Here is an 18,509-nt window from a genome sequence, read left to right as displayed (position 1 = left end):
TGTGACAGGAGCCCAAGAGTGCGCAGCACCTGGCACCCCTCCCCCAAGGAGCCCAGGGGGCAGGCTGGCTACTCCTTGTTAGCCTCACACCAAGCGGCCTGAACGCGCCTGTGAGGCGAGGCAAAGCCACCCACCTCCACCCTAGTTAACGCCCTTTTACACTGAGGCAAGAGGACACGCGCGCGCACGCCCCGTGCCCCCAGCGGGATTCGAACCCGCGGACTCGCTTCCCTGCTTCCAGACCTCCCTGAGGAGAAGGCTGAGAGGGGGCGGAGCCGGATCCGAGCCCGCCTCTTTCCCGCGTCGAGCTCCTCCCCTCCCCCCCCGCCAGCGTGCCGCCGACCGCCTGCGTGAGGGAGGCGCGCGCCGCCTCTCGGGGGGGGCGCGCACGTTCAGTGACGTGCTCCTCCCACCCTCCCTTAGTTCCCACGTCCTTCCGGCGGCGCGCGCGCCGGTCTCCCTGGGCGCCGTTGGGTATCACGCGCAAGATGGCGGCGGCCGCGGCCTCGCCTCAGCCGCAGCCCGGGGCGGCGGGGGAAGGCGCGGGCGAGGCGGGCCCGGCGGGCGGCGGCGGCGGCGAGGCGGCCGGCGGGGAGGCGGAGGCGGAGGCGGAGGAGTTCGCGTGCCCGGCGCACTGCGGCGAGCTGGCCTGGCGGCAGAACGAGCAGCGCCGCCTCGACCTCTACTGCGACATCACCCTGGCCTTCGGCGGCGGCGGGGGGCCGCTCCGCGAGGTCCGCGCCCACCGCTCCGTGCTGGCCGCCGCCACCGACTACTTCACCCCGCTGCTGTCGGGCGGCTTCGCCGAGTCGCGCTCCGGCCGCGTGGAGCTGCGGAAGTGGAGCTCGGAGGGGGGCCCCGAGCCGGACACGGTGGAGGCGGTGGTCGGCTTCATGTACACGGGCAGCATCCGCGTCAGCCCGGGCAACGTGCACGAGGTGCTGGAGATGGCCGACAGGTGAGGGGGAGGGGGGAGGTGGCCGACAGGTGAGGGGGCGGGGGCATGGCGGGGGCGGGGGGGAGGGAGGAGGTGGCCGACAGGTGAGGGGGAGGGGGGAGGTGGCCGACAGGTGAGGGGGCGGGGGCATGGCGGGGGCGGGGGGGAGGGAGGAGGTGGCCGACAGGTGAGAGGATGGGGACAGGGCAGGTGTTTGTGGGGGGAAGGAAATGGCCGACAGGTGAGGGGGCTGGGCAGGGACAGGGCAGGAGTGGGAGGATGGGGTTGGTTGGGGGGGGAGGAGATGGCCGACAGCTGAGGGGGTGGGGACAGGGCAGGACGGGGCGGGGGGTGGGCTGGGGCAGGGCAGGCTGAAGGGGGTGGGGGGAGAGGAGATGGCCAGACAGGGCAGGAGTGGGGGGAATGTGGGGGGGTGGGTGGGCTGGTGGGGAGGGGGCAGGGAAGGAGATGGCAGACAGTTGTGGCAGCAGGCCAGGGGCTGAGGTGGCCAACAGGTGAACAGAGAGAAGGGGTTGGCCAGAGGCTGCCCAAGACATCTGCGCCTCCCCTCTCCCTTGCAAGATTCCAGTGTGTTTCCTCCTCCAATAGGCCGAAGGTGTTTCTCTGTCAGATGGAGGAGCGGCTGGGCCAAGTGTCAGTGAGTGGTGTTTTGATCCAGTGCAGCGTGGGGTGGCCAGGCTAAATCTGCCCCTCTAGGTAGCGGCCTGATTTGTTTGTAGCTGGAGTGGTGGCTGGGGATGGAGAGACAGGTGAGGGGGTAGGGAGGCACAGTGGAGAAAGGTAAAAGCTGATGTAGTGCAGGCACACAGGTGAAAGGGCAAGGGAGAGAAGGTGATGGAGGTGGCTAGTAAGTGAAGTGCAGAGGTAGTGGGTAAGAGAGAGGGAGCTTGGAGGGATGGCAGCTACTCATAAAGTGGTTATGTTGGACCGGGGCGGGGGCCTGGAAGGAAAGCTGGAGCTGGCAGGGGAGTTGTGGAGGGATGGTCAGCAGTGGGGGTGGAGCAGTGGTATGTTCTCCTGAGTCTTGTGTCCTTCCTATAGGAGCAGGATCATGTTGTCCCATCTTCTCGTCTCTGTATCCTCGTAATTAGCCCCACCTTTTCTAGCTAAATTTTACACCTCCTGAATTCTCTGAAGGTGAAGGGATTAAAGCTTCCCTGCTGGGAGTGGGCACATGTCATGCACAGCATTCCTAACCTCCAGAGAGCTTCCCTGAGCTGCACCATGGAGATCGGACACACTAAATTCATCTCCCTTAGGGATAATTTGCTAGAGGCTACAATGGACTGGTTGGCGGCATCTGAACTTAAATGCACTGATCTAGTAGATGCCCCCATTCCACCAGTAGTTAATATACCTAGTGAGCAGAGCCAGAATTCCAGTTTGGCTTGCAGCCCTTGCATGTGTCTGTAGGCTACAAGATGGCTAAAGGGAGGTGGTAAAAGAACAATTATGTAACGTTGACTTCCTAAAGTACATCAGAGACTCAGCTGTTGTGCAGTATAAACGCTTTTTTGTTAAAGTTATATGACTGGACTTAACCTCACTTCCCTCAGTTAATGTCTTAACTCATCTTTGTTTGCTCTTCAGGTTTTTATTGATGCGGTTAAAGGAATTCTGTGGAGAGTTTCTGAAGAAAAAACTGAATCTCTCCAACTGTGTGGCTGTTCATAGCTTAGCTCATATGTATTCCTTGAACCAACTTGCCCTGAAAGCTGCAGACATGATAAGAAGGAACTTCTGCAAAGTTATCCAGGATGAAGAGTTCTATACATTACCCTTTCACCTCCTCAGAGACTGGCTTTCAGACTTGGAAATCACAGTGGACTCTGAAGAAGTTCTTTTTGAGACGGTCTTGAAGTGGGTTCAGAGAAATGCTGATGAAAGAGAGAGGTACTTTGAAGAACTCTTTAAACTGCTCAGACTGTCTCAGATGAAACCCACTTACCTTACCCGGCATGTCAAATCTGAAAGGCTAGTATCCAGTAATGAAGCCTGTCTTAAATTAGTGTCTGAAGCTGTGGAAAGCCATGCCCTGAGGGCTGAGAACTTGCAATCTGGTAATTTACAACATTCTGCCTATCCTATATCATTGCTGCCTCGCTATGGGCAAAACATGGATGTCATCATGGTGATCGGTGGTGTGTCAGAGGGAGGGGATTATTTAAGTGAGTGTGTAGGGTATTTCATTGATGAAGACAGGTGGGTAAACTTACCGCACATACATAATCACCTTGACGGACATGCTGTTGCTGTTACAGAATCATATGTTTATGTGGCTGGCTCCATGGAACCTGGCTTTGCCAAGACTGTGGAAAAGTACAACCCCAACAGAAATGTCTGGGAGCAAGTCTCTCATCTAATAACCAGAAAGCATTCTTTTGGCCTCACTGAAGTCAAGGGAAACTTGTACAGTATTGGTGGACATGGTAATTTCAGTCCTGGCTTTAAAGATGTAACCATTTACAATCCCGAGCAAGACAAATGGCACAACCTGGAGTCAGCCCCAAAGATCCTTCGTGATGTCAAAGCAGTCACCGTAGAAGATAGATTTGTTTACATTGCTGCTCGAACCCCAGTTGACGATAGTGAAGATGGTTTAAGGGCAGTCATTACTAGATATGACACAGAGACAAGGCACTGGCAAGACATCGAGTCTCTGCCACTCATTGATAACTACTGCTCTTTTCAGATGTCTGTTGCCAACACAAACTTTTACCAGACAGCATCATGCTGCCCCAAGAGTTACCCCATAGATAATGAAGAGGCTAAGAGAAAGATCTCTGGCAGAATACCAGAGGAGATTCTTGAAAGTTTACCTCCAGAAGTTCTTAGCATTGAAGGGGCGGCCATTTGCTATTATAAAGATGATGTTTTCATCATTGGTGGGTGGAAGAACAGTGATGATATAGATAAGCAATACAGAAAAGAGGCCTATCGTTACTGTGCTGAGAGAAAGCGATGGATGCTTCTCCCTCCCATGCCGCAGCCTCGCTGTAGAGCAACAGCCTGCCATGTGAGAATCCCATTCAGATGCTTGCATGGTACACAAAGATATCCTATGCCACAAAATTTGATGTGGCAAAAGGATAGAATACGGCAGATGCAGGAAATACATCGGCATTCTTTAAGCTTGCGAAGAATGCCCCGCTCACAGATTGAGTGCTAATTCATGGAAGACCATTCCTCTAATAAACTTGGTTTAAGGAATACAGTGCTATCTATTTTGTAAGGCTCAGTACATGGCCATCATATATTAAGATTTGGATAACTGAACTGGTGGCTGGTTTGATGCATAAAAGTAACATCTGTACTTAAATACTGAGGATGAGAAATAGTTAACCAACACCTAAAATCCCCCTCTCTCATGTATCATGGAGAAGAGCATACTGTAGCCCAGGAAAACTAAATCCCTATTAAGGGGATGTGATGAAATGCCTGACACTTTAAGAAAATTTAATGCAGTATCTGTTAATTCTCTTGTCCAACCCTCATTTTCAAGGCATTATATGGATTTAGTCTGTCAACAGTTCCTTCAATGTAAAAAAAAAAAAAAAAAAATCCAGTTTTGCACATTTTTTTAACCATTACATTTAGATGTATTCTTAAAGCACCAATTTTATTTGCGCTTACATGTTGATATTCCTTGAGCTTCTCTTCTTTTGAATAGCTGAAATTCACATACAATTGGCATCCGTGCACTTAGTTCTCCAAAACTGAGGGCACATGCAATTGGTAGGAATACCTATTATATAAAAATAAAAACACAATCTTTTTTCCTAAAATTACTTCAGGATGTTGATGTGTGTTAAATATTTTGTTTCTGTATATTGTAGAAATGCCAGAGTTTACTTACAACAAATGATTGGTAAAACATCAGAGACTTACTAAAATGGGGTTTGAGACAGCACCTGGGATGATTTCACTATCTCGAAATGCTTCATGTTTCTGGGTCTCTTCTTTATCAGCTTGATTAGAAACTTAGGCAAACAATCAACCTGATTAAATGAGTGAAAACAGTAAAAATGTTAACAGTAAAAAAGTAACTATCCACTTCTAAAATATCTGGGGACATTAGGGATTACTAAAAGCAAAATTATTTCATCTTGGGGTATTAAAGACTGAGCTATTTGAAGGTATTTTCCGGACATGGCACACATTTAATTCCAGTAAAAGTTTGAAAAGTGGACCTGTATCCAGTCTGCCTTTGACAATCAGTACTTTTTTGCCTTTGATATATTTTCTCTATAAACTTAGAGTAGCAATGCCACACTGTTCCCTACCAAATTAGTACTTTGTGTTTCTGATGAAGTGGAACAATCAGTTCTTGAAATCTTTAATTGCCAATGAGAAGCTTTTAGTGATCTTAAGCGTTTACAGTCTTCAAATGTTTTAATTCTCCATTTATTCTGTTTGCAGCATTTATAGATGATTGGGGTGAAATTAAGCCATTTAATTTTTTTGACATCTGAGATTGTGTTATGAATAGGGCCATGTTGGTTCTCGATTACTTAATACAATATTCTTTAAGGGAAATATCCAACACATTGTCCCATAGAAGTATCTTTGCCCAGAAGTAACCCTCTTTACTAAGCCCTCTCACCTTATTCTCATCGTGAAACTTTCTCAATTAGTTCTTGTGAATGCCATTATCCTTTCTACCCCCTCTTCTTCCCTAGCCTTCCTTTTATTTAACTGTTTGGATTATTTCCATTGTAGGCCTAACTCAGGATCTTAGGGAAAGGAAAGGAGTAGTAACGAGTGTATCCCAAACATCTACACAGTCAAACATTGCTGAAAAAGCTGCTTACTTTCTCTTGTTCATTTTATGGTATAGTGTCTTAAATTGGGGCCAGCTAATTTTGGAAAGCTCTTCTAAACATTTTATTCTTTTTTTTTTTTTTTTTTAAAGTTTAACTTTCTGAACTGACACTTCTCATTTTCCAATTCAGCAGGCAGTCTAGATCATGTCTGAAATACTAGGTAAGTCTTTCAACTGCATGATGTGTACAGGTTTTTCTGACTTGCATATGACCCTTAATATTTCCTCTTGAAATTCACTTGACATTTTCTGTATCATTAACTTGCCTTGCTGTAATATTCAGACTAATCCAGGCTTGTAAAAATTACCATGAAAATGTAACAGCTCAGATACAGTCTAATCACATGCTAATGCCATCATGTTGGATTTTACTTGGCTTTTGAATTACGCTGCAAGAGCAGGTGGGCAGGGCGAAATTTGCAAGGCAGGCCTCACCTGTTTAAGAGGGGAAATCAGTTAGCTTATTCAAGTTCAAGGCCGACATCCAGAAGTTATTGGCTCTGAAAGACCTGCATGAACTCATTTGGCAAGGTGCTGATGAATGTAGTTTATCAACAGCGCTGATAGAGCTTGTAAAATATCATGATTATCATATTTTAATTGCAATCTAAGCAAAATCTTTGGGTTGCAGATTACCACAGATCAACCTAGGCCAGCGGATGCACAAGCAAACCTCTCAGGATTTTGTTTGGTTATAACAAAAATTAATAACTGCCTTTACCATGAAAAAAACTTTTGGCTTTTGTACATCTTATGAGATCTTAAGATTCTTAAATGAAGATGTAAAAATAACTTCATGCCCGGGTGGTCTAACTTGTGAATGCCAGCCGTGATTTACCATGTGATGCACTTTTATCTCACTTCTGGTGTGTTCAGTTTGCATGATGAGTGATGGGCACGATGGCGCATAGTCAGTTTTACTGTAGTCTCTTTTTATGACAGTCCCAAGGGACCTCTTCATTTTTAAGTAGGGTTTTTGTATCGAATTTATGTGCCTCAATGGCATCTGCACACTCGTTTTTAAACAAAAGGCTACCTGCCTTCTGTACACAAAGTAGTTGTTGTAAGATGGAAAAACTGTAAATGTATGTTGGCTGTGGATCTGGCTCAGGCCACTAACTGTCAGCCATTTAACAAGTTCCTTGTGGCCCTTGGTTAGCGTAGCGTGTGGTACCTGTAAAACACCCCTTTGGTAAAAGTCTGGGCACTCTTCAGCTATAGTTACAGCAGGGTAGTTAAACTAACAAGAATCTTACTCCTATATCCAATAAGCATAACTAAACGGACTCCTATCTGTGTCTTTCATTAAGAAAAAAATCAGGTGGAATATTCTGACTATTCTACCGTCTAAGACAATCGTACCTTCTTTGCTGTACTAAACACATGCCATAAAATGCATGTTCTGTGTCCTATCTTTCTGTTCAAAATATTAGCAAAGTAGCGTAAACCTCTGACCAGCTAGACTGGCAATGTAATCATTTTTAGGTGCCATATGTGTACATAGTATTTTATAACAACCTGAATGGTCTATTAGTAAGTAAATGTTTTGTATGTATTTTTAATACTTCTTGCACAAAGTTAGAAAGACACCACTCCAAATATCTAGAATATATGCTGTCTTTTAAAATGCACTAAGTATTCTCTGCTACTGCTTATTGATGTTATCCCCAAATTATTTTTCCATTACAGTAAACAGTAAAATAACAGGACTATTGGGTCAATGTATAGTTATGTTTACTAGAGGCAGACTGCATTGTGGAGATTAACAAAGTTTAAGAGCCTTTTGACCTGAAATTACAATAGTATACTGTAGTGTTAGACTTGTTTGTAAAGGACCCAGTTAATATAAGTGTATTTGTATGGCTTAGCTTTATTTTCAGCCACTTCTCAAATAGAATATAATCATCTTTAATATAACCAGTTTAAGTGGAAGCACTCTTGAGGATATAATCCTATAAATGACATGAATGTTAAATGTAGAAATAACTAGATGTTTGAAGAACATTAATAGTCATAGATATTCCTCATGGATCCACATCACTCTGGATCCCATGACATATAAGGCAGCTGTTCTCTTCTGTCAGTTTTAGTGCAGGCTTCTGCAATTGCTTGGACAAGCAGTACCCTCCATACCGGGAAGAATTACATTGCTTCCTGTAAGGTAAAGTAGAGTTTGTTTGAAACAAAGAATATTGTAATATTTAAATTCTTGAAACTAAACGTTGTACTAATGCTTTGTTGTAATAAAAAATTTTTATTTCTCTATGATTGTGGTCTTCTATATGCTTTTTTGCTAGATATGCACTATTCAGCACTTTAACCCATGTTTGTAAATTATAGATGTCTGGCTCCATTGAATGAAACAATTTCTAGGACTGACTATTCCTGTGAGTTTGTATCCAATTGCTTTTATTGTAAAAAGTGAATACATACAGTTCTTGCTTAGAAGACTTTATTAGCTAAGTGGAGCTATTCATACAGGTAGGGTACTTGTCGAAGAGGAGTATTTGACTTCATCTCGCTGTGATAACCCTGTAAAGTTGTCTCGTCTGGCCGCGTACTCCCCGACATTGGCTAGTCCTGGCACCACACAGCAGCTCAAAGCACTACGGTATATGCTCATGTCATGGGCATCGTACCACTCATCAGTCTTTTCATCGTAGCATTCAACATTGAATGTGGTCGTGAAACCATTAAAGCCACCCACCACAAACAGAAGGTCATCCACCACTTCAATGCCAAAATTACTACGCGGATTAAACATGGTGGGGATTGTACGCCAGGTGTTGGCAACTGGATTGTAGGCTTCTGCACTCCGAAGACGGTTGGCGCCATCAAAGCCTCCTACCTGTAGACATCAAAGAAATATGGAGTTTACTAGCTGAGGAAGGGCCTACATTAGGTGGCTGAATTGTTACGTGGGTTTAGGACTCATGTATATTCAGTAGGCCAAATTCTGTGCATATTCAGCTTCATTGACTAGAAGTGTGAGTATTGAGCACTTCTGAAAATCAGACCCTTAATTCTGAATGTTCACTTACTGCAGGCGACTTGTTCTTTCTAGTTGTGGTAAAATCTAACCTTCAAAAATGTTCGTTGGAATAGTCAAATTTTACATTCTTACATCTGAAGGAGGCAAAGGCACACAATGTATATGAGTTAAGCAGAAATAATCCAAAATTCATTTAAAAACTACATGAAGAGAATTGTAAGGTTGTGAGGTTAAGCATTCAAAGTGGGGAAATAACAAGGTTCCAAGTGAAACTTTAACTCTGCCCCTTTTGCATATAACAGTATTCCAAACTATTTCTCAAACACAGTACAACTCAATTTTCTACAACCTTGGATGTGTGTAGCCTCTTGTCACAATTCATGCCTACCTGTTTAAAATATTCTGTTATCTTTCTGATTTCATATAAGTTCTCTTGGGTACAGTATTTATTTCAATAACTGTCAGTACCAAGCTTTCTCCTCAGCTGGCATTAAGTCCTTAGATGTTACTGGAGGTTAAATAGTTGAGCTATAAACATGACTTACTTTCACAACCTATTTTAGATGAAATTTTGTGGAATGAGACAGCCGAATAGAGTAGTTATCTATGAATTTAGGAGTTGTTCATATTCTAAACTTTCATTTCCTCTACGTTCATCTGGGGTATGTTGTAAAAATTTCATATACATTGAAGAAAATATCTTCATAACCTCTGTGGTCCAGATTATTATAACATTCTACACCTGCAACTAAGGTTATAGGAACACTTTTATATTGTATTTGAGGAAATTGATCTTACTGCATGTACAGAAAGGGATGAGTATAATTTAGCGCAAAAGTACTAATCTGGAACTAAATGCCTAAGGAGAATCAGAAAATCCAATTCCATGAAAAAGTGACTAGCTGAGTGCACACTTCATTCACTGAAACAAGAGGAAGCTCAGAGTTACGACACCTCAGGAATGGAGGTTGTTCTTAACTCTTAACATGGGGGAATCTTTCAAAAGTTTACAACTGAACATTGACTTAACACAGCTTTGAAACTTTACCATATAGAAGAAAAATGCTGCTTTCCCTTTATTATTTTTAGTCGTTTACGTTTAACACAGCACTGTACTGTATTTGGTGTTTTGTTTTTTCATCTCTATGCTGCCTGATTGTGCACTTCTGGTTCCAAATGAGGTGTGTGGTTGACTGGTCAGTTTATAACTCTGGTGTTGTAACTCTGAGTTTCTACTGTATGTTGTTCACTGCATCTGCCTCACTCAATTCCCACCCTAACAGCTGCACCATGGGTGAGAACTTTCCCCTATATGCTATGTATGTACAGTCAGAGCTGTCCCATGCATAGGATGGACTGCGGCAACCGCCCCGCGCTTTGGGGGGCCCCGTGCTTTGGGACACAGGGTCCAGGACGGACTGGGGACTAGCAGGAGGCCTGGCACTGGTAGCAGCAAGGGCCCCGGCCCCAGCCTGCCCCGCCCTGCCAGCGCCCAGCATTGCTCGGGGTAGGGGGCAGAAGCCGGAAAGAGGTGGGGCAGTGGCTTGGGGGAAGGGGTGGAGTGGGGGCAGGGCCTGGGGAGTGGGGGTTGTCCCGGGCCCCGCACCCTCTGAGGGATGGTCCTGTGAACACTGGTAGCCTATTGCCCGTGCCACTAGTTAAAAATAAAGACTGAGTAGGGCACATCCAAGAACAGCATTTCTCAAGGTATTGGACCTGTGAAATGTCTTCAGTAGGACTGTGAAAGATGTTTCACCATCAGGGCTAATTCTCTGCCAAGCTTTATTTCAAAGCTATAGCTGTTATTTCAAAACTTCTTTTGGAGGTATGGAATGGCTGCCATATGGGGAGAGATTAATAAGACTGGGACTTTCAGCTTGGAAAAGAGACGGCTAAGGGGAGATATGATCAAGGTCTATAAAATCATGACTGGTGTGGAGAAAGTAAATAAGAGTGTTATTTACTCCTCGTAACACAAGAACTAGGGGTCACCAAATGAAATGAATAGGCAGCAGGTTTAAAACAAAAAAAAAGGAAGTATTTTTTCAAACAACACACAGTCAGTCTCTGGAACTCCTTGCCAGAGGATGTTGTGAAGGCCAAGACCATAACAGGGTTCAAAAAAGAACTAGATAAGCTCATGGAGGATCGGTCCATCAATGGCGATTAGCCAGGCTGGGCAGGGATGGTGTCCCTAGCCTCTGTTTGCCAGAAGCTGGGAATGGGCGACAGGGGATGGATCACTTGATGATTCCCTGTTCTGTCCATTCCCTCTGGGGCACTTGGCATTGGCCACTGTCGGCAGACCGGACACTGGGCTAGATGGACCTTTGGTCTGACCCAGTCTGGCCGTTCTTGTTTTATGTTTTAAATGGAGGAAAAATGCATTTTATTCTGCCCCTTCTCAATAAGCAGTTCATTCTTTTTTGCTCGACCTTGACTCTTGAAATCTGACCTGTAGACAGAGGGTGCGTGAAATTTATGAGCACTGCTCAAGCACTTTAACTAGAGCGAATGCCACACGTACATCTGCCATAATGAAAGCTGACAGCTGTCACCTTACCGCATAGACGTGATCTCCATAAGCTATTACTCCTATTCCGCTTCTTCTGCTTCTCATCGGTGCGATTAGCGTCCACTGGTTTGTCTTAGCATCATATGCTTCAGCTGTGAATAGGCATTCATTTCCATTGAACCCACCACATATATAGACCTGTTTTAAAAAGATTACAATATTTCTATTTGTGGGGGGGAAATGAAATGATCCTATCCTGTTTAGGACTAGCCTCTTTTCCTGGGCCAGGGTTAATGCAAAAAGTGCAGTGATTGACCACCTGAGGAACTGAGTTTGGACTTCTGTTTCTTGAGATGGGAGTTCTATAGAAGCACTAGGAATCCTCTAGCTCAACAGCCGGGGTAAGAGATTGCAGTCCCCTATTCTAATCTTCTGCACATTCTTATGTTACCATTATGTTACCTTCACCATGCTAGCTAACTGCCTGTTCTTGGACAGCCTGAGGTCTGTCGTACCAGAGTCTAAAGGGTAAGTTGGGAAGTGGAGAGTGACAGATTGGTAAATTGATCACCAGTCCAGTGAGTGTGTCTGTTACACTTTCCACTGCTACAGCTCCTTTCAGGCAGATTTTCAGAACACATCACAAATATACTTCATAGGCCTCCTCTCCCACTCAAGGGCCTGCCATAACTGGGAAAAACAGACCGGTGATGTGACACTGAATGAATGGAAGAGTTGAATTACAACCCAGCATTCCTGATTCCTAGTGCCCCCTGCTCTGTGTTACGCTGTCTCAGTATTACTCTGGCCTCCAGGATCCTGAGATGCATTGTTTCCACTTTTTTTTTAAACCCTGAAAACATTTAACTTCTACAGGTTAATTTTTTAAAAATCATCTTGCCACATGCATGTCTCTAGCACAAATTCCAAAAACTTACAAAGTATTTTTGCATCTAAAATTGTACTACAATTGTGTGAGAGGTTCTTGCTCTGACAGATTTTTGCATACATAGCTCTATAACAGGAAAAAATATTAATCAAATCAATATTAGCACACGTTGTGGAGTAAGTCTCTCTCCCATCTACTAGCTTGGGGCATCCTAACCACACCTCGGCATCCGTGGGAGTGCTCACATCAGTCCTGGGACACTGATTTCATCAGCTACGTTCAGAGAAGGGGAGCGGTTACAAAAGGTACCTTTGCTCCTGTTTCCTTTTAATGCTTACATTTGTATTTTTCCAAAGATTGTAATTTTAGAAGCTTATGAAAAAAGAATAACAAGCGCTGGCCAACTTCTGTCTCCGGACCATGTCTGTACAACTCCTGAAATCAACAGTTGTAGCTCAAAAGCAGAATTTTGCTCTGGACTAGGAGTCAGGGGACCTGGGTTCTAGTCCCAGTTCTGCCACTGACCTGCAGGCTGACTGGGCAAGCCACTTCTTCCCCTCTACATGCCTCTTGCTTCCCCTTCCTCCCTTTGCCTTATCCATTGAGACTGTTAACTGTGGGTGCTTAGCACAATGGGGCCCTCAGCTGAGGCCCCCAACCCTAATGCAAAGACTAATGAATGTCAAGGCTATTGTACTTATCAGAGCAGACCGCACCTGCATCAGTATCTGGTGCTGTAACTTAGGGCTCGCCTACACTACAGCAACACACACACAGCACTGCAGGCGTGTGCTGCAGCAACAGAAGGGTTTTTTCCATCACAGCCGGTCGTCCACCCCCTTGAGAGGTGGCAGCTACATTGATGGAAGGATTCTTCCAGGGCTCCAGCCATCTCTATGCCGCAGCTTAGATCGGCTTATCTACGTCTCTCGGAAGCGTGCATTTTCCACACCCCTGGGCGACGTTTCTGGGTCAACCTCAGTTTTAGGTGCAGGCCAGGCCTTGCTGTTAAGATGTTGTATTTGATCTGGGGGGGTTAGCAGGACGTGCGTGCTGGTGTTGGTTCTTTCCGCATTCCAGTAAATCCCTGTGATCCTAGAGGTGACTATTACAACATGCACCGTTTAACACTACCATGCTACAGACTCCAGTTGGGTACCAGTCCTGCTCTCTTGCTCCCCAGAGGGGAGGGCTATGGCAGCAGCTGCATTCCATAATCTCAAGTCCTTTTTACCTTTCCATACAGCGTGGTGGCACTCGCGTCACTTCTCTGTTCGTGCATGGGTGCAATCAGCGTCCACTGGTTTGTCTCTGGCTCGTACCGTTCTGCTGTGTTGAGACGCACGTAGCCGTCGAACCCTCCCATGGCGTAGATGAAGGTGTTAAGAACAGTGATGCTTACGTAGCAGCGTCTCGAGTGCATGGGAGCCACCTGGTGCCATGTTTTCTTAAGCGGGTCAAACCGTTTGACACTATTAAAATAGTCCACGCTGTCGAATCCGCCAATGATATAGACGTAACCTTTTAAATAGGCAGCGCCATGGTAAGCACGGGGGCTTTCCTGCTGACAGGTGACATTCACCCATCTGTCTGCTCGGGCGTCGTACGTTTCAATGGCATTGGTTGGGCTACCCCCGCTCCATCCACCAATAGCGAACAAAATTGCATAGGGCAGGCGAGGCCTCGTGAGCGGGTTGGTGAAATCGGAACTTGAGGGGCCGTTCATGTTGAGATCATACATGGCTTTCAGTGCATTTATGATGACAGGCTTGCATTCCTCACTGTCCTTTACAAAATCGTGCATTTTAACGTTGTTCATAAAGTACTCCGCATGCATCAACGCTAGTCGAACCTAGAAAGGTAAAGGGGAGGTGGGACTCAAGATGCAGTGTGGGTGGTTATGAGAGCCATCTCTGGATGGTTTTTACGTACTACAGGACTGGCCAGCGAGAAATAGTTTGATTTCAACCATGTTGGAGCAGGGGGTCTGAAAGGAAGACTGGCAAGCTGAGAGGCTTGCTAAAGGGAATACCGTACTTTCCAGGCCCTCACGGGTCACTGCTTCAAATCAGGCCTGGTTTTGGCACTGACCAAAGGCTGTTACTACCTGCTGGCTATTCGTAGAATCAGAGAGGGAGAGAACCTAGCAGGACATCTAGCCCATTCCATGGCATCTCATGCAGGACTCCTCCCTAGGCTGTATTTTCCATGGGTTTGTCCAAGTCTAGTTTTAAATCTCTCAGGCCATAGGGCTGTCCCTCCTTTCCTGTGGGAGACTATTCCTTAGCCAAAGATATCTTTGAGCCCCCTGGTACCCCACCAAATAATTCCTCCCTTGGCACGTTCGCCCCAGGTTTGTAGGTGTTTATACCTTCTCTACCCCCTCCCCTCAGCCATTGCTTAGCTAAGTTATACAGACTTAATTCTTTTAATATTTCCTCATCAGTCAGTCCCTCTGGGTCCCTAATCATTCTACTTATAATGTGATACACTTCCAGTTTCTCATCTGTGCCCTTCTATAAAGAGGCAGAACTGAATGTATTGTTGTGGTATGGATACATCAGATTCACATGGGGGGAGGAGCTACTTCTTAACTATGACATAATGTTTCTGTATAGGAAACCTAAAACTGCATTGGCCTCACTAGCTGCTGTATTGTATTGCATATCTAATTAAATGCCTCCAAACTTCCTTCTGGCAGAGTCTGGTTTGCCCAGTGGTGCCTTGTACCCTTCCAGAATGTGGAGAGCGGCTCACTTTAAATTTCTAAAAACCAAGAAATACTAAGTTATGGCAGACGCCACCCCCACAATGCAGCCTTAACTCTCTGCCCCCCGGAGAGGTTCATAGCCACTTGGAATGGGTCAGAAAGGGCAGTGCAAAGGTTAACAAACTACCCGTGGAAGTGGTGGATTCTTTATCTCTTGAAGTCTTTGGTAAGACCAGATACCCTTCAGTAAGATATGCCTTATTCAAAACACAGGTATTTGGTGCAATACAGTAGTAACTAGATGAAATTCTCTGTCCTGTGTGATACTGGAGGTCAGACTAGATGATCTAATAGTCCCTTCTGGACTTCTACATCTATTAATTTATAATTAGATCTGTGGAAGGACTAAGAGCATGCCATTGTTTGTGTTGTGTTCCACTGATTTGAATTCCAGAACTGATCCGCATACGCTCCCGTTGTGTCATTGTGTTGGGCGTCGCTGTGTTAAATGGTGCTGGGATTCCTTGGAGCGCCTTGATACAGCTGTGACTGATATGACAAGAGGGACATGGGCACCTTGGGGGATTGCACTCATTTCAGTGCTGAATTTTCAGCAGACACACACAAGGATGCCGCCTTGCCATAGGGGTTGTCACAGTGGGATGTCCCTCAGAACAGTGGTCTCAGAGACGTCAGGAGTGGTAAAGGGAAGTAATCCTTGGGACCAGGGCGAAGGAGCGATTACAATTTTGCAGGTCTGGGGTGGTTTGTGTGGAGCAGGCTCAGTGTCTGAGTGCAGGGTGTAAGTAGCTCCTGTTTGCAACACTTGTCCTAAACCCTAGTTTTGCCTTAGCAAGGAACTCGTGTTGGATTTTATCCCACGATGCTCATGTGATCTATCCATGAGGATAAGAGGGCTGGTGTGTGTGATTGGTGTGTCTGGGCACTGGCGAGAGGGCAGAATTAAGATTGCATTGCGGGGTGGGGGGATTCGTCCATTTTATCTTGGTTTTTCCTGGGTCTCAGGTTTAAATTAGCCACTCGGCATTTTGGAAAGGCACAAGGCACAACTGGGCAATCTTAACACTGTGTTAACTAAGTTTTGGGGGATTTAATTTCCTTGGTTTAAAGAAAGATTCTTGGTACCACAGTCCAGCTTTCCCCCTCCACAGCTTCTGGCTCCTTGGCAGTGATTTGCTGCTATCCTGGTCAGCCCTCATGCTTGTGCGAAACTCTGTGGACTCTCCAGGCTCCCTCACAGGGATCTGATTACAGGATTAGGGTCTATGGGCTGGTTTGAGTGTGGGAAAATCTTTGCACAGCCCCGTCTGTTATACATTTCCCGTGCATTAAAAGGAACGAACTCCAGTTTAAGGAGCTGTTACTCTAGTCCCTTTCAGTGCCACCCACCACTGTTTAGCCGGCGTGAGTAAGAAAAGAGAAAACCAGCAGAAAACTGACCTTAGGCAGCAAGACTGAAATGTACTGTTTCCTGTCCTGGGGGTCATGGGAAATCCATTTGAGAATGGCCTCGAACACTGCATCTTCTTGTTTCACGTTGAGTTCGTCCTTTTCAATGATGTCTTTAAACTCATTGACCGAGAGCTCGAGAAACTCCGTAGACACCTTTACCATTTCCTCGAAGTTATGCAGGATGAACATGTAGGCCGTCTGCCGCAGGTCCGGGCAGTGGTAGTACTCCGTGAACTTGCAAATGCCAATGCAGTTTTCCAAGCACAGCTGAGACTTTAAGAATTCGCAGCACCCCCTGACAATGCCCATGATGTTGAACTGGTCTGCTGCAGCCAGTAGCCGCTCCACGTTGTCAGCAGTGACTGGGACTGTCCTTGTATAGGCGTATTCAATAATTAGCTTCATCATGTCAGGGGAGATGCCAGGGATATTGTACACTCTCTTCTCCGTGTTGTTCCAGCCACTGGTAAACAAAGCCCTGGAAAATGAAGCAGCACTTTAACCAAACAGCCTATATAAAATCCGCTGTTTTACGCATCTATCCCTTCCTCACCAGCTCCCAAGCCAGGTGGGTAGATGACTCCGGGGATGAGCCATGGCAGGCTGGACCTTTTCACCTTGGGTTTTAAACCAGACTACAGGACAGCGACCAAACTCTGATCGGTTTGTTGGCCTGTGTGAAATGAGTTGGGGCCTTGGGGATAAGTAGCCACAGAATGACTGGCTGCCTTGTTGGAACGGAGGGCAACTGAAATCTCGTCTGGCTTACGTGGGAGGAAGCCAGGCATCTTTGCAGGGGAATGCAGGGAATCCCAGAATGTCCCTTCCCATGCTGTTCCTGCTCTGTGGATAAATACTGGACACCAGTTTCCAGGGCTATGGTTAAATATTAGATGGTGGCCTGATACCGGTTTCTAGGCCGTTATCGGGACTCTGGCTAAACAATGGATGCCAGTTCCAAGGCTTCCGTCCACCCCAACTCCATCTTAAAACAATTACAATAGACCAGCAAGCAGTCTTTGCGCCCGTTCCCTTGCTTGGCTTGAGTCAAGCACTGACCTAAAGTAGGAACTGCAGCTACATAAGATGTTCTTGTGGGCATTGAACTCCAAACCATTGACTTTGATGACTACATCACAGAGTTTCCCTTCCAGTCGAAGCTCGTTGAAGACTGTGCAAGCCATGGCACTCATCTTTCTCTCCATGTGGGGGTGGGAGTACCCCGCTGAAGCCGAGGTGTCATCCATGTCCGTAAGCCTGGAGACAGCAGAAGAAGCTCCTCTCCGAGGCGCTACTGGGCTTTCTCCTTTCCCCTCCTACATGTTCTTTCAAATGCGTATTTAGCCCCGAAGTTCCAGAACCCGCCCGATAATGAGATCGCTGACAGGGCTGGGTTCTAGAACCTTTCCTGTACTTGTCAGCAGCTGGGACAGTTGCCCTAGACCAGTGGGGCTGGCTGGAATGATAACTTGTCTGGCGACTTATATTTGCATCTCTGCCTTGGCAAAGGGGCCCCCTCCCGCCTCCTCTGGTTGCCTGGCAGCACGGCTGCACTGGAGCTCGAATTCCAAATACGTCTGATGTTCCACAGATACCGAGCAACGGCTCTCTTATGCCCATTTTACAGATTGGGAAGCTACAGCACAGAGAGCTTAAGTGGCTTGCTTAACGCTACACAAGTCAGTGGCAGAGCCAGGAGTCAAGCTCACCTGATTCAGCCTGGTGCCTCACCTGCTGGATTGCATACGCGGCCTGCTATCTGGAGGGGCAGTAGAGTCCTGCAGGAGGCCAGAACAGGAATTAGGAGTCAGTTCCTGGCTTTGCCACTGACTCACTGTCTGACCTTGGGCAAGTCACTTCTCCTCTCTGAGACTCAACATACCCATCAGTAATGGGCAATGAAAAAAGCACATTACTGAGGATTTGTAAGGATTCGTTACTGTTTGTAAAGTCCGTTGAGATTTGTGAATGGAAGCAACTAAAAATGCAGGTGGCTTTTTTCCCCCCCTCCAATTTAATGAAATTATGTTATTTAGGGTTGCGTTGCAGGAAGCTCAGAGCCCGTTTTCAGCATGCCCCGGTTTTACTTTTGGTGTTGTGAGATAAGAGCTAGTTGTCTTAATGTTCAATTTCCTGCCTTTTGACTGTTT

The 18,509-nt window shown here is 46.1% G+C and overlaps 2 protein-coding genes across 3 annotated transcripts; one reads left to right on the top strand and one right to left on the bottom strand.

The window, feature by feature from the left end:
• The first annotated feature begins 488 nt into the window (after positions 1-488).
• Positions 489-8,045, top strand: KLHL11 (kelch like family member 11). Its single transcript, XM_077806239.1, has 2 exons — positions 489-958; positions 2,549-8,045. Exons 1-2 carry the CDS (start codon positions 489-491, stop codon positions 4,125-4,127), a joined length of 2,049 nt encoding a protein of 682 aa, XP_077662365.1. The 3' UTR covers positions 4,128-8,045.
• Positions 8,046-8,253: 208 nt separating this feature from the next.
• Positions 8,254-18,170, bottom strand: KLHL10 (kelch like family member 10). 2 transcript variants are annotated; one of them, XM_077806467.1, is made up of 5 exons: positions 18,091-18,170; positions 16,348-16,837; positions 13,411-14,028; positions 11,336-11,485; positions 8,254-8,628 (listed from the first exon to the last, which is right to left on the bottom strand). In XM_077806467.1, the coding sequence occupies exons 1-5, from the start codon at positions 18,102-18,104 to the stop codon at positions 8,254-8,256; spliced, it is 1,647 nt and encodes a 548-aa protein (XP_077662593.1). In that variant the 5' UTR covers positions 18,105-18,170. The 2 variants fall into 2 exon arrangements, with proteins under 2 accessions (XP_077662593.1, XP_077662592.1); XM_077806466.1 differs by lacking the exon at positions 18,091-18,170 and adding an exon at positions 17,419-17,505.
• Between the last annotated feature and the right edge of the window lie 339 nt (positions 18,171-18,509).

Source organism: Eretmochelys imbricata, chromosome 27, assembly GCF_965152235.1.
Source record: "Eretmochelys imbricata isolate rEreImb1 chromosome 27, rEreImb1.hap1, whole genome shotgun sequence".
NCBI lineage: Eukaryota > Metazoa > Chordata > Testudines > Cheloniidae > Eretmochelys > Eretmochelys imbricata.
The sequence above is the reverse complement of the archived record's forward strand: the minus strand, read 5'-3'. Positions and strand labels throughout refer to the sequence as shown.